This window comes from Anser brachyrhynchus, assembly GCF_964034855.1.
Source record: "Anser brachyrhynchus genome assembly, chromosome: 1".
Taxonomy (NCBI): domain Eukaryota; kingdom Metazoa; phylum Chordata; class Aves; order Anseriformes; family Anatidae; genus Anser; species Anser brachyrhynchus.
In genome coordinates, this window is record NC_137694.1 from 182591811 (window position 1) to 182605782 (window position 13972).

Here is a 13972-nt window from a genome sequence, read left to right on the forward strand (position 1 = left end):
AAGCTTAAGCTTCAAATACATGCACACCTGTTTTATGGAGTAAAGATTTTATTTAGAAAATGTCGAAACAAAAATGTTTAAGCTCACCTACTGACAGAAGACGCCACATAACGGCAGGGGTAGCAAAGCAAGCAAACACATCGTCAGTGCAGGCAAAGTGAGTGAGGTGGGGAAGGACCACAGACTGGCCGCGGCACTGGCCCCACATGTACACCTGGCCACTCTGGGTCTTGGCAGCCGAAGTGTGAGCAGAGTGGCAGGCTGCGATCTCTATAACTCTGAATTCACAGGCAGAAAAAGAACAAAAGCAAGTCACTGTCACAAGAACAAAACGCAGTGAAAAAGCTCACTACCTCCTGCATTTCCCTGGTGCAAACCCTCTCTGCAAGCACACATGCGCTTCAGATTGCAAGAACATTTCCTATCATACGTGGCAAAATTAAAACAGCTCTCAATGTTTCTTCAAATAGTGTGCGCTCAGAAAGTTTCTTGGTGGAAAAGCCTCATGGGTGTAAGGAGCCGCTGTTGCAGCAGAGCACCAGGCTGCAGCACGCACTCTGCTCCCTCAAACAAAGCCACGAGGAGCTCCAAGTCTCTGCATGCCTTCGGTGGTGCTGCACAGTGAGGTGAGTTGCTGCATTAAGCTGTGGAGATGAGGTACTTGAGAAGACGAAGGAGAAAATGAGGTGTTGCCAATAAGAAAAATACAAAAGTCAGGTCTAGGTAAGTTTTTTTGTACTTCGAGTCATCATAGAAAGTTAATGAGAGCAAATTTTTTCTGCTTGTTTATAGGTAATGGTCATAAACTGACAATCTAAACAGATTTATTTTAATTAAAATACTATAGTGTCATTACTCATACCATTATTATTACTTACATATAACAGACTTTCATTTTGAAAATGACAAATTCAAACCAAGCAGAGCACTAAAAGCTGTTTCTAAATGTATTGAAGTTATGGTAGGCTATCTCAGTGATCCTAAAGTTGATTTAGGATTTCCTGACTCCCACTGTGTACAACATTACACAATCTGCTGTTTTGCAGCTTGAACTACAGCTCGTTTACTTGTTTTCCCAGCTGCCTGGGGAAAATAGCTGGGAAACAACTTGTTTAAAGCTGCATGTACAAATCTTGCAGGCTTTAGTGAGGTAATACTCTCACTGACACCAGGAATGCACATTCTGGCCAACAAAAGGAAAAGGCAATGCACAATATTAAAATGTGGTAACATTTCAACTGCAGTCAAAGTGTTTGGAAAAAAATCAGTTACATTTTAACGCAAATACAAAGAAATAGCAATGTTCAAAACCAGGCCGTGTCTCATCACCACCAAGGAGTTCCATCTTCCTTACAGTAACAGACACAGGCACATGTAGAAAGAGACATAATGATTTTCTTAATATTCACAACAGGAGACCACAATCACCACTCAGTAGTACGGAATAGATTCATCTCTCAGCCCACATAAATACATGGCTTTGAATTAGCAATAGAAATAACTGCACCGCTACCCATCAAGGACTACAGTAAAGTATTCAATTGGTAAAAATCTAAGGTTAATTTTCAGGCAACAGTACCGAAAGAGAACAGATCCCTTTCTCTCTCCCCTGGGTTACGAGCTGGATTTATTAGCAGATATAACACAAATTGCAGATGTCCACTCTTCACTTTTTCTGTGTGTATTCCTTGTCAAATGTAGCATGTTAAAATACAATTTATATTCAGAGGCAATAAAGCTTTTATTGTTGACTTCAAACAATGAAACTACACCACCAAAGAGAAACTGCAATGAAGACCTCTGAAGCGCAGTGCGAGCTGAAGCAGAAAATGGCACATTTGAGCTCAGAACATTCAGTTTCTTTCTCAAGGGTGGTTATGGGGTGGATCCAGGCACTTTCAGTGAAAATGCAGATGAACCCATTAAAGAGGTTAAGATTGGAGGCAGTCTGGGCTGCGGTGACCACGCTGTGGCTGAGTTTGTGATCTCGAGGAACGTGGGCCTGGCCAAGAGCAAAATCAGGACCCCGAACTTCCAAAGAGCAAAATTCCAGCTGTCAACAGACCTAGTGGATGGGATCTCCTGGAACGCTGTCCTTAGGGACAACGGAGCTGAGCAGAGCTGGCAGCTCTTTAAGGATGTTTTCCTTAGAGCACAAGAACTCTCCATACCCTGTGTAAGAAAGTGGGCAGGGAGGGCAAACAACCGGGCTGGCTGAGCCAGGAGCTGCTGGTCAGACAGAGGTGCAAGAAGGAAATGCACAGGCAGGGGAAGCAGGGACACGTGGCCTGGGAAGAGCACAGGGATGCTGTCCGGGTGTGCAGGGATGGGGGCAGGAAAGCCAAGGCATGGATGGAACTGAGCGTGGCGAGGGATGCAAAGAATGACAGGAAGGGATTCTCTCGGTACATTGACCAGAAAAGAAAGGCCAAGGAGAGCGTGTCCCCTCTGATAAATGAGAGGGGACAACTGGTAACGACAGACATGGAGAAAGCTGAGGTACTCAGCAACTTGTTGGCCTCAGTCTTTGCTGCCAATCAGGCTTCCCACATCTGTCAAGTGCCTGAACCTCTGGGCAAGATTTTGCTGGGGGAGCAAAGTGCCTCCCACCGCAAGTGAAGAGCAGGTTAGAAACAACCTGATGGAACTGATCAGGTACAAGTCTGTGGGGCCCGATGCCATGTGTCCCAGGGCCCTGAGGGAACAGGCTGATGGAGTTGCCAAGCCTCTCTCCATCCTATTTGCAAAGTACTGGCAGTCAGGTGGAGTCCCTGGTGACTGGAAAAAGGGAAACATCACTCCCATTTTTAAAAAGGTTGGACAGGAAGACCCAGGGAACTACAGCCCAGTGAGCCTCACCTCTGTGCCTGGGAAGATCATGGAACAGATCCTCCTGGAAGCAATGTCAAGGCACACGCAGGACACAGATGTGATCCGAGACAGCCAGCACGGCTTCACCAAAGGCAAATTGTGCCTGACCAGGCTGGCGGCATTCTATGATGGAGTGGGTGCATCAGTTGACAAGGGAAGACTGACCGATGTCATCTACCTGGACTTCTGTAAGGCCTTTACGCAGTCTCACATGACATCCTGGTCTCCAAATTGGAGAGAGATGGATTTGAAGAGTGGGCCATTCAGTGGAGAAGGAATTGGCTTGAAGGCCACACCCAGAGAGTGGTGGCCAATGGCTCCATGTCCAGGTGGAGACCAGTGACGAGTGGTGTCCTTCAGGGGTCTGTCCTAGGACCGGTGCTGTTTAATATCTTTAGCAGTGACATAGACAGTGGGATCGAGTGCACGCTCAGCAAGTTTGCAGGTGACACCAGGCTGAGCGGTGCAGTCATACCCCAGAAGGAAGGGATGCCATCCAGAGGGACCTGGGCGGGCTGAAGAAGTGGGCCCACGTGATGAGGTTCAACAAGGCCAAGAAGTGCAAGGTGCTGCACCTGGGCCGGGGCAATCCCAGCCATGAGCGCAGACTGGGAGAAGAACTCACTGAGAGCAGCCCTGAGGAGAAGGACTTGGGGTTCTGGTGGCCAAAAAGCTGGACAGGAGCCATCAGTGTGTGCCTGCAGCCCAGCAGGCCAACTGCGTCCTGGGCTGCACCACCAGAGGGGTGGGCAGCAGGGGAGGGAGGGCATTGTGCCCCTCTGCTCTGCCCTCGTGAGGCCCCACCTGGAGTGCTGCGTCCAGGGCTGGGCCCAGCACAAGGAGGGTGTGGGGCTGTGAGAGCGGGGCCAGAGGAGGGCCGTGAGGGTGGTCAGGGGGCTGGAGCACCTCTCCTGTGAAGAAAGGCTGAGAGAGCTGGGGGCATTCAGCCTGGAGAAGAGAAGGCTCCAGGGAGACCTCATGGCGGCCTTTCCATACTTCAAGGGGGCTTGTAAAAAAAGATGGAGATCAACTTTTTAAATGGTTAGGTAGTGATAGGGCAAGGGGGAACAGTTTTAAACTAAAAGAGGGATTTAGTCCAGATGTTAGGAGGAAATTCTTCACTCAGAGGGTGGTGAGGCACTGGAACAGGTTGCCCAGAGAAGCTGTGGCTGCCCCATCCCTGAAAGTGGTTCATCCCTGGCTGGAACCAGATGATCTTTAAGGTCCCTTCCAACCCAAGCCATTCCATGATTCTGTGAAAATCAAACTTTAATGTACTGAATTTGTATGTCAGACAAATTTCCAATCTGTTCACATTTAGCATGAGAACTATAGTAAAAATGATAGTCTGTTTCCTCAAAAAGAAAAGTTAAAAAATGCCATTATTTTATGTAGCTCTTCTAAACATATGCCAACTAACGTCTGACTGCTAGAATGTAAGTATTACCTGTCCTTATCCACAATAACTGTTGTAGGGTAAGACTGGTTACTTTTATTCCCAGTACCTAACTGGCCATATGAATTGGCTCCCCAGGCATAAATCTGACCTTCATCTGTTAGCACTAACGTATGTGCACAGCCACAGGCAACCTGTAAGAAATAATAAAAACAAAAATCTCATTTTTATGCAATAGTAAGTTAATATAGACAGATGTCTGTTATGTTATACATTGATGTTATTGATTGTACTTCACTATAGTTGATAAAATTTTTTTAAAATGACAAATACAGGTAAGATGATTAAAATGGGATGCAAAGTAGAAAATTGACTTTAAAAAAAAAAAAGAAATCTGTGAGGGAACCCACCAGACAATCTCAAGAGTACAAAAAGGAATACCTAGGGATTGAGAAAGAAGGAAAGCTATATGACAAATATGGACAGTATGCTAAAAAAACGTGAGAAAAGGCCGACCAAGGCTTGCACTAACCCTGCACTATAAGCAACTACCCCAACTTGAATAGCTTACCACTGTAAAAACAAGTGAGGTCTCCCCAGTGCCTGCCTACACAAAACTGTCCCCCACCTTCTGCCAGCTCTGCTGCTTATCTCTGCTGAGATAATTTACATCAGTGGAAGGAAACTCTCCACAGCTGGGCCTGAGGACCACCAGTGCCCATACAAGATAAGCAACAGGAGCAGCCACCCAAGAAGGAAAAAGAAGAGATGAAATTTAATCTAAAACCAATTTACCTTGTTCAAAACTAGCTCATGTACCATTATATAGTCTGCAAAGCAGAAACAGTGTAAGTACATGTAGTCCACTGACATCCAGGAAGCATGAGATATGCTTTAAATGAAATAAATATTTAAGTGATTTGCTGATTGGATGTCTACAGCTTAGTATTAATGGATATCAAGCAAATGAAGTGGATGGAAATAGGATTTAAGGCAAATTTACTGGAATGCTCATACTATCTAAACAAGAAAATATACAGACGGGAAAGTATTATTTGCTTTATTATACTGTTCTCCAGTAGGAACTGTTACCATCAAAGCTACAGACTACATCCTAGGACCTGAATGTAAAACTATGTAATAAATGAGCTCACTTCAGTTTCAAATTCAAATAATAATCCATAATTTATCTGATTAAATGTGATAATTATGATTCAAAGTTCAAAACACTCTTGCAAATTCTCACTAGCGTACAAAAACATTTCTCCTAGCAGAACATGTCATTTTCCTGGCAGTGTCCTCAGTGTCTCAATTTAAAACTTTCAGTATCAGTTCTGCATTTACTTCAAATATTTCTGATTGAAATATTCTATAAAGAAGTTACCGATTTGCTAGTAGCACTGATGGCAGCTCAGTTATTTGGTAGAGCGTAATAGCCACCCAAGTTCAACACCAACCATGAAATCATACCAACTGTTGACTAAAATCAAGTGGGGACAGCTTGGTCTGACTCCAAACACCTGCTAGCGATTGTGGCTGAAGTGCAATTCTAAAAATGATATTAAGTCAGCCAGAAGGACAAAATACTAAACTGTAGCATTTTCCCAGAAAAAAAAGACAATCTAATGAAGAATGGAAGACAAGTCTAAGACTTTATTAAAAATGACATTTATTAAAAATGTCAGGAAAAAATATTTATTAGAAAGGACCAAGCGTTTCTAAATTCCTAGTCCTCTTGAAGTAAAATCCTGACCTCACTGAAGTCAATAGCAAAATTCCCACTGAACTCCACAGGGCCACAGTTTCTCAGAGGTTCATTTTAAGATATACGTTTTCATTCTGATTGAACGGCACTTCAAACAAAAGATTCGGTACTACATTCTTCACATACAGAATATTAGCATTTTTTCAGTTGTTCACAAAGGGTTTGACATGGAGCATCACACACGTACCCTCTGTACACGAATGCCTTGCAAGGCTGCAATTCGGCATGGCGTTGGCTGATTACCACTGCTGCCCAGTCCAAGCTGCCCATTACCATTGTAACCCCAGACATAGACCTTAAAAACAGAAACAGGGATTTCTACTGTTTGCTTGTATGTAATTCTTTTGAAAGCAATACAACTACTTCACTGTTCCCATAATAATTTCTTTCAATATTTCGGGTTCCCACACCTTAGGATCTGTACTTTACATGTATGTGTACATATATATACACATACACACACACATATACACAAAACTTATATAAATATACAGATACCTATATAATCATACATAAAAGAAGTATATATTTTTCTGCCCCTGAAATGACAAATTTTGGATGCTTCATCAGTTAAAACTTCTAAGTGTACGCTCATCTAAAATTCTAACCCTTCATATTCATCTTGCTTTTTAGAAGTTATAAAAATGGAAAGTAAGTGATTCATAGGACTGTTCCCCAGCACAGAGCAGATTCAGCACAAATACTTCCCTTTTTCAAAGAGCTAATTTCTCATTCGAAAATCTAACACAGAAGAAAACATATTAAAACAAGTATAAACTGGAAAATATCACAACAGTTTGAGTAGACTATTAATGGTTTTGCAACGAATATAAGAAGGAAAATACTGAGTACTGATAATTTCAGTGACATATTATTACACTGCTCTACTGCAGTCAGTAGCTACCTAGGTCTTAATTGAAATGCTTGGAATGATGAATCTGGAGAGGACTTAGGCTGCCCTCAGTCTTCAGCTCATATGAACTAAAGCAGAAGGAACACTATATCCCCTTGATATCTTTACAATGGAGATTTAAAAAAAATAAAAAGTATGAGAGGGATTCAAGGTGTATTGAGGTGGAACAAACATATGCAATGTGCTTTTATTTTCTCCGTTTTTCTTTTTTTCTTGAGATAATGTGTATATATGGACACTGAAAACTAAGATAGTATTGACTGATTATTCTCACGTTCTTGATATATAAGATTCTAGTATAGACAAAATACTTTATTTTGCTATAAAGACAGCAGTGGGATAACATTAATCACTACTTTCATTTTTGTTAGAATATAATACCAACTCTAAAAATCAGTAAATCGCTGTTACAAAGTTCCTTGTTTCTACACATGAGAAAATCAAGCTAACATGAAATGTTAAATACACATATATAGCTTTTTTGATTGAATCCCAACATTTGTAAAAATCTGGCCTTCAAAATGTGTTTTTTTTTCCTTCTTTTTTTTCCTTCCGAACTGTATTTTCAAGTAAATTTGAAGTTTGATACCTGAATTCCTTCAGGAAAGCCAACTTCAGTAGTTGATACAAAGTAATAGTTGTTAAATGTTATGAGTAACCTCATAAACCAAGAAGTCGTAAGCCAAATATTAGTGAACAAATTTCTATTTAACTTCTTTCTAAAAAAGAAGCTATAACCAGCACAAATAGGAAAATGTGCTTAAGTATGTGAGAATATGCAACATACATCTTATGACAAAGATTTTTACAAACAGTATAAGCACGTAGGTTTGAGGGATTCTGGAAATAAATACTGCTTTTCCCAGTGATAGTACATTACTGAAAGGCTTAAAATGACCCAAATCCTATAATACTACATACAATAAAATTCAGTCAGAAATTTCAATTAAAATTTCCTACCTCTCCATTTTCCACCACAGCCATGGAGCACATCTGTCCACAGGCTATGTTAACTACTATTTTATTTTGTAGGCAGCTGGTAACTCTTCGAGGAATTGGTTGATTAGCTGTTGAGCCAGACCCAACCTGGCCTGAGTTATTATAACCCCATGTGTATACCTGTCGTAAAAGAATTGTCATCAAAGTAGAGTTTATAACATACAGTTCTAAGTACGTATTCAAGAAAGAAGTTACGTGCATTAAAAAGTACATTTTGAGTTTGTGTTCATGTATTCTTTTAAGATCTAGGAAGATACACAGGTTTACAATATAATTGTTTCTATCAAAACTATACCACTCACAATATTTATGTATTCCATTCTTTAATGTTCCACCAACCAAAGTTAAGAGGCAACACGACAGTTGCAATCGTACAAAAGATTTGTTAGATTTCCAGAGCCCAAAGCAGAGTGACTAACTGCACACAAATGGCATCTCAAAATAAATGACAATAAAACTGTTTACTTCACTGGGTAAAACTCCTGACATGAACATGATTTAAATTGACGTCAGTTTTAATGCCATTAAGCATCTACAATAAGGTATAGAATAGGAAGAAATGATAATTTCTTATTACAAGCAGATGTGGCACAAAAATCCATGTCCTACATGCACGTCAAAGTAGATAGACTAACAGATTTTCCATTTTTGCTAAACATTTGTGTTGCATCAGCACCGTGAGGACAGAAAGCACAACCAATGCACTAGGTGCAGTATGTTTTCCAGTTTCTCATGTACAAAGATTTCATTAGGAGAAAAGAGAGATTTATTCTAGCTTTTCTCACCTCTCCATCAGATGTTAACACCATAGAATGATGAGAGCCACAAGCAACTTCAACGACTTTTTTGTTCACCAAGTTAGTGGAGACTTGACAGGGAACCAAACCATGATTTGTTGTACCATTGCCCAACTGGCTATAAGCATTATGACCCCATGTATACACTTCTCCTTCTATAATAAAAATGGAAAAAGTTGTTTTAAAATCTATTTTTCCAATGACTACATGACTTGAAATTACGAACTGAAAAGTCAAATTCAGTAACACATTATACATATTTAAGTATACATGTGCCCTTTTGGGCACCTAATCCCATGGACTATCCCAATACTATCTTCTCATAGTGTTTACCACCAATCCAAAAGGATAGTATCACCATAATCTTCGTAAAAAGAAATCGTATAGCTGAAAGAAAGGAGATAGAGCAATATAGAAGAGAAAAAGATGAAATGACACGAGTCCCCATTTCAGTTTATGTCTTTGTTACTGAGAGCCAGCCAAAATTTCTGTCTGTGTCCTGGCCCTGTGTTTCCCACTTTTGAAAAGTTCAAATAATAAGCTTTTCATCCCACTGCAATATACATGAAGATGCTTGTAGGAAAAACAATTAGGCAATGCTGCTATTTATTATTTAAACATGCCATTCGTGTCTTGCATTTTGAGAAATATGCTAGTAAAATTAAGAATGCAAGAAATGTCTGACTGGGTTAGGCATCTAGTCTATCTAGTGCAGAATTCTGTTTCTGACTAGCAATAAAAAAAAAAGATACTGTTTAGGGGGAAAATGAACCTGCAGCCCATTCCCCTCATACTTCCCAAGCATTTAGAACCACTAGATTACAGATATTATGAGGCACAACCCTTCTAATTTACTTTAATGTATGTGTATTGGCCTGTTTTGCATGATGCTAACACCTTTCTGTACTCACTTTTTTTCTTTTGTTTTAAATCAGGTATCCTCTTGTTACAATAGCGCCAGATTTAGTGAATAGTTATTCTAATTTCATCTTGTCTACCATCGTCATCATCTTCTACACCTAAGTTACACTGTTATTCCAGGAGATCTAGATTTGACATAGAACTTCTTCAGATCTCTAAAGAGATCACCAGACTCCTTATGTTTTCACTAAGAAGGGTTCCCTCAAAACTAACAAGAGAAAATGTGCTACACTAAACCAATATTTCTCTACAATAACAGGTTGCATCTACCGGCTTTATGCTGTCAAATACAAACAACCTTCTCCTCATTTCATCACTATGAGAATGATAGGAATTAACGCAAGAGTTGTGAAATGCATAAGGACAGTCTGACAGGCAGGTTAAAGGAGTCTGTGTTGAATGGCAGGTAATCATGTGAATGGAGTTATGAGTAAAAGTCATCAAGGATCAGTTCTGGACCTGTTCTTGTGCAATATTTCACTTTATGATCTGGATAAGGAGTATGATGGGATATGAGTAGATCTACCAGCAACAAAGCTCAAAAGAAAATGCAGGTGCATATGTAAAAAGCTTCCAGAATGAGTGACCCTGAAGACTGGAGAAAATCATGGGGTGTAACAGTATATAAAGAATAGTTATACACAGAGAACATAATTCACCTCACCTACCTTTACTCATCTAATCTAAACTAGTTAACAAGATTTCTTCTCATTAATGGAGACAAATACTAGGCAGGATCTAAAAGAATCTCACTGAGAACACAACATTAGCCATTTGTCTTCAAAAATAATGTACTTAATAGAGAACAGATCCACAGAAGGGCTGCTAGCATGGTATATGTTTCAACAGAGCGCCAATGAGACAACAGCAAACAAAAAGCTGAAAGGCAATATAAAAGTTCTAAAGCACATCTGGAAGTAAGTACTTGAGGGAAAAGATGCATTTTAGCTGAAGGACAATGTTGGCACAAGAACAGGAGCATAATGTAGCCACTAACACATTTTAAATCCAACCAGAAGTTCCAAATTTAACTTGTGTACTGAAAAATCTTCCAGAAGTAGTAACAAGATCAAAGCAGAGCTTGAGAAACTTACAAAAAGAACTAGCTATGAACAGAAGTAACATGTCACGTTGGCTAATGAAAGCATGTTAGACTTGATAGCCCAGAAGGTATATCCCAATTTTCTCTCTTATGCTCCCAACAGACCTTTAATTCCTGCTTGACTAATTAAAGTTGACCTATCTGAAAAAGCAGTATTTGCATCATACTTTACCTTCTGTAGCAAGAACAACATGAGGACCACTTCCATAACTCAGACAGGCAATCTTTTTGCCACACAGAGAATCTAATCTCTTTGGTTCAATAGTGCTTTGGATGTCTCCTGTTCCCAAACACCCACTGCAGTTCACTCCAAGCACAAAAACCTGTTACAAAAGAATCACAGAATCATAATTTGAGTTGGAACAGACCTCCAGAGGTCAACTAGTCCAAACCTCTTCTGAACAGAAGTCTGAATATATCAGTTTACTCAAGGCCATATCCCATTGGGTCCTGAACAACACCAAGGAAGAGATCTCACAAGCTCTCTAGAATTTAACAAGTCTCATGGTATTTTTTTTCCCTAATATTTAATTGGAATTTCCCATGTTCCAACTTGTGTCCATGCATCTCCAATAAATGTGTAGCCCCATCTTCTCTTTATTCTCTGATCATGGTAGGAATCCAGTGCTTTGCATTGCAAATATCTTAGCAGTAATGAAAACGATCAGGTATTCAGCATGCAACTTGTCCTAGGTATACAATCACAGTACTAGCTTTCATAATAACTTGACACATGAATGACCAAGTATGTCATGTTCATACACTTGAACAATTACCTCATCATTTTCAGTTGCATACAACACTTCATTACCAGCACTGCCAAACACACAAGCTTGACGAATTAACTTGAGCTCTTCTTGTGAACAAAGAGAAAAAATTGGCCATTTCCCAACATCCAGCATCTTCAGGGCTGACAACAATGTTGCCTCCAAGACCTGATGTTATAGAAAAATGATATAAAATACCTAGACATAGAGAAATGTATATAAATTTGCATAGTAAAAGGATAAATTCAGAGATATACCACTACAAGCTTTCACAACCACAAAATATATTTTAATTCTAGAACAATAGCTGGAGTAAAGCCATTAAAATAAATAAACTATATCATGATCCGGAAAGAAAGTACCAATACACATGAAGAAAAGTACAAAATAAAAAGTTAAATGCTGCAGTCATATTTTCATTGTACTTATACAACATAACTGCTAGGTTACAGGATTCAATATACCAGATTTTAATATCAAGGTGTGAAGTATACATCCAAAACTTGAAAATAATGTGTTTTTTCCTCTGATTCTATAATTACTGTTAAGAGGGAAAAAAAAAGAACCGTGTAAGAACTGCCCAAGAATATACTTATATTTAACAAATATATACATTTATTTTCATGCATTAAAAATAGAAACTCAAGAAAACTTGAGAAATTTTTTCCTTTATTCTTCACTTCTGAAATAGTCTGTGTTTCAACAATTATTGAATCTTTGGAAACTTTCTAAGAATATTTCTATTTGTAAGTAAATATATAATAAAAGAAAAAAGATATTTGAACATTCTCCAGCTTAGTCAAGGAGAAATAACAAGTTTCTTGTCAAAGGAAAAGAAAAGTAGCTCTCTCCAGACATTAAAACTAGTCAAGTTAATGTCTGAGTCTCACTCTACATTTCTACTGCTTTAGTATAGCATAAATCAGGAAAATGTTGCAGTATCAAAATTTAGCTGCAAATTTTGCATAGAACATTCATCAAAGTTTCTTTACTAACATTAAAATAAGTTCTGGGTGTGAAGAAAAGTATTATTAATTGCCAGCTCTGAAGATAAGTAAGAACGGTTTTTGCCTATCATGGCATTATGTAGTTCACCACATAACAGCAAGGACTGCATGATTTGCTTACATCTAGGAAGTAGCAGACCTACAAAATGAACAGTCACAGAATACTTTTTTTTTAACCTCTGACTGAAACAGAGATATGAATAAATTCTACTTTAGAGTCATCTGTGTCAGTCTTAAGGATATTGCTTTTTTGACTAATATCACTTACTATGAAAAAATGTTCACAGAAGCACAGATAAAACGTTTGAAACTAGAGATAAATCCCTAAATAAATTGTGAATTTCAACCTTTAAACAAATATACTTCTGAGGAAGGAGAAGGAGGGTTGGTCACGTTCCATTAAAAAAAAAAGCTGTGGTCTTGATGACACTAGCTATTTCCCCATCTCCTCACACCAAATAACTAGATTCAGTGACCATTTTCAGCCAAATTTGCAAGTGAAAGGGAAGTAAGATTCAGCTGTTACACAATCCATTTGGCAGTAGGCAACTGGAGAATCATACACATACATTATGAAGTAAGTTAGCAAGTAAGTAGGGCCAAGCCAGTTTAGGAAACGCTGTGTTCCATGACACATAGCAAAATTATAAGAGATGAAGGCTACGTATTCATCTAAAATCAGGATTCATAAATCTGCTTTTCACAGAACAGTTTGTTTCATGTCAAGAGGTTAGCATGAATTTTATGGAAGATTTTAGGGACTTTTAAAGTATGATAACGAGTAGCAAAAGCATCACAGACTAGTCAATTGCATTACCAAAACTGCATTCCACTTTTGCTCAAGACTGATGAAGCCAGAGTTTCAAAAGGACAGTCAGGGTGCCCTTCAATTTTAGATTCCCTTACCAATGCCTCAGCAAAATAAGCTACTGGTTTCTTTAAAATGTGAGCTATAAATTCCAAGTACACAGCAGATGAATGAGCACCCATTCATCTTAAAGAGTGAAGTTTTTTTCTGTAATCTCCTTCTACAAAGAACTCCTGTCCTACCCTCATAATTAACAGGTTACAAAAAAAGAAAAAACTGTAGCATTTCTTAACATTAAAATCATACTCTGAAAAAAGTACTATAAAAAGCACCCAAGAAAAATACTTACAATATTGACTTTTTTTTTTTTAATAGAAGAATTATTAACGGACTTTGTCAGACTAAAACATAATCTAAATCCTGTCTCTGGAATCACTAATTTCATCCAACTTAGTAAGAGACATTCTTTCACTTTTAAAGATTTTTTCCCCTTCCTCACTTTCCATCATATTTTGTCCCCCCAAAAAGGAGAGCTTGAAGAATCAGCCTACAATATTTATGTCCCATCAGTGATTAGTTCCCTTGTTATATTGCACAGGTTCACGAAAGACAGAGCTAGACAAAAA

General features: G+C 38.9%; 1 protein-coding gene across 2 annotated transcripts in view; it reads right to left on the bottom strand.

Moving 5' to 3' along the window:
- LOC308196151 (RCC1 and BTB domain-containing protein 2) overlaps nt 1–13972 on the bottom strand; it is a 35899-nt gene that overhangs the window by 11746 nt on the left and 10181 nt on the right. For both annotated transcript variants that reach the window (XM_080594771.1, XM_080594772.1), the window contains exons 3-9: nt 11541–11699; nt 10937–11087; nt 8730–8896; nt 7906–8064; nt 6220–6327; nt 4319–4461; nt 88–278 (exon numbers count right to left, since the gene is read on the bottom strand). In XM_080594771.1, coding sequence (XP_080450897.1) covers nt 88–278; nt 4319–4461; nt 6220–6327; nt 7906–8064; nt 8730–8896; nt 10937–11087; nt 11541–11699 — 1078 coding nt within the window. The remainder of the gene's footprint in view (nt 1–87; nt 279–4318; nt 4462–6219; nt 6328–7905; nt 8065–8729; nt 8897–10936; nt 11088–11540; nt 11700–13972) is intronic.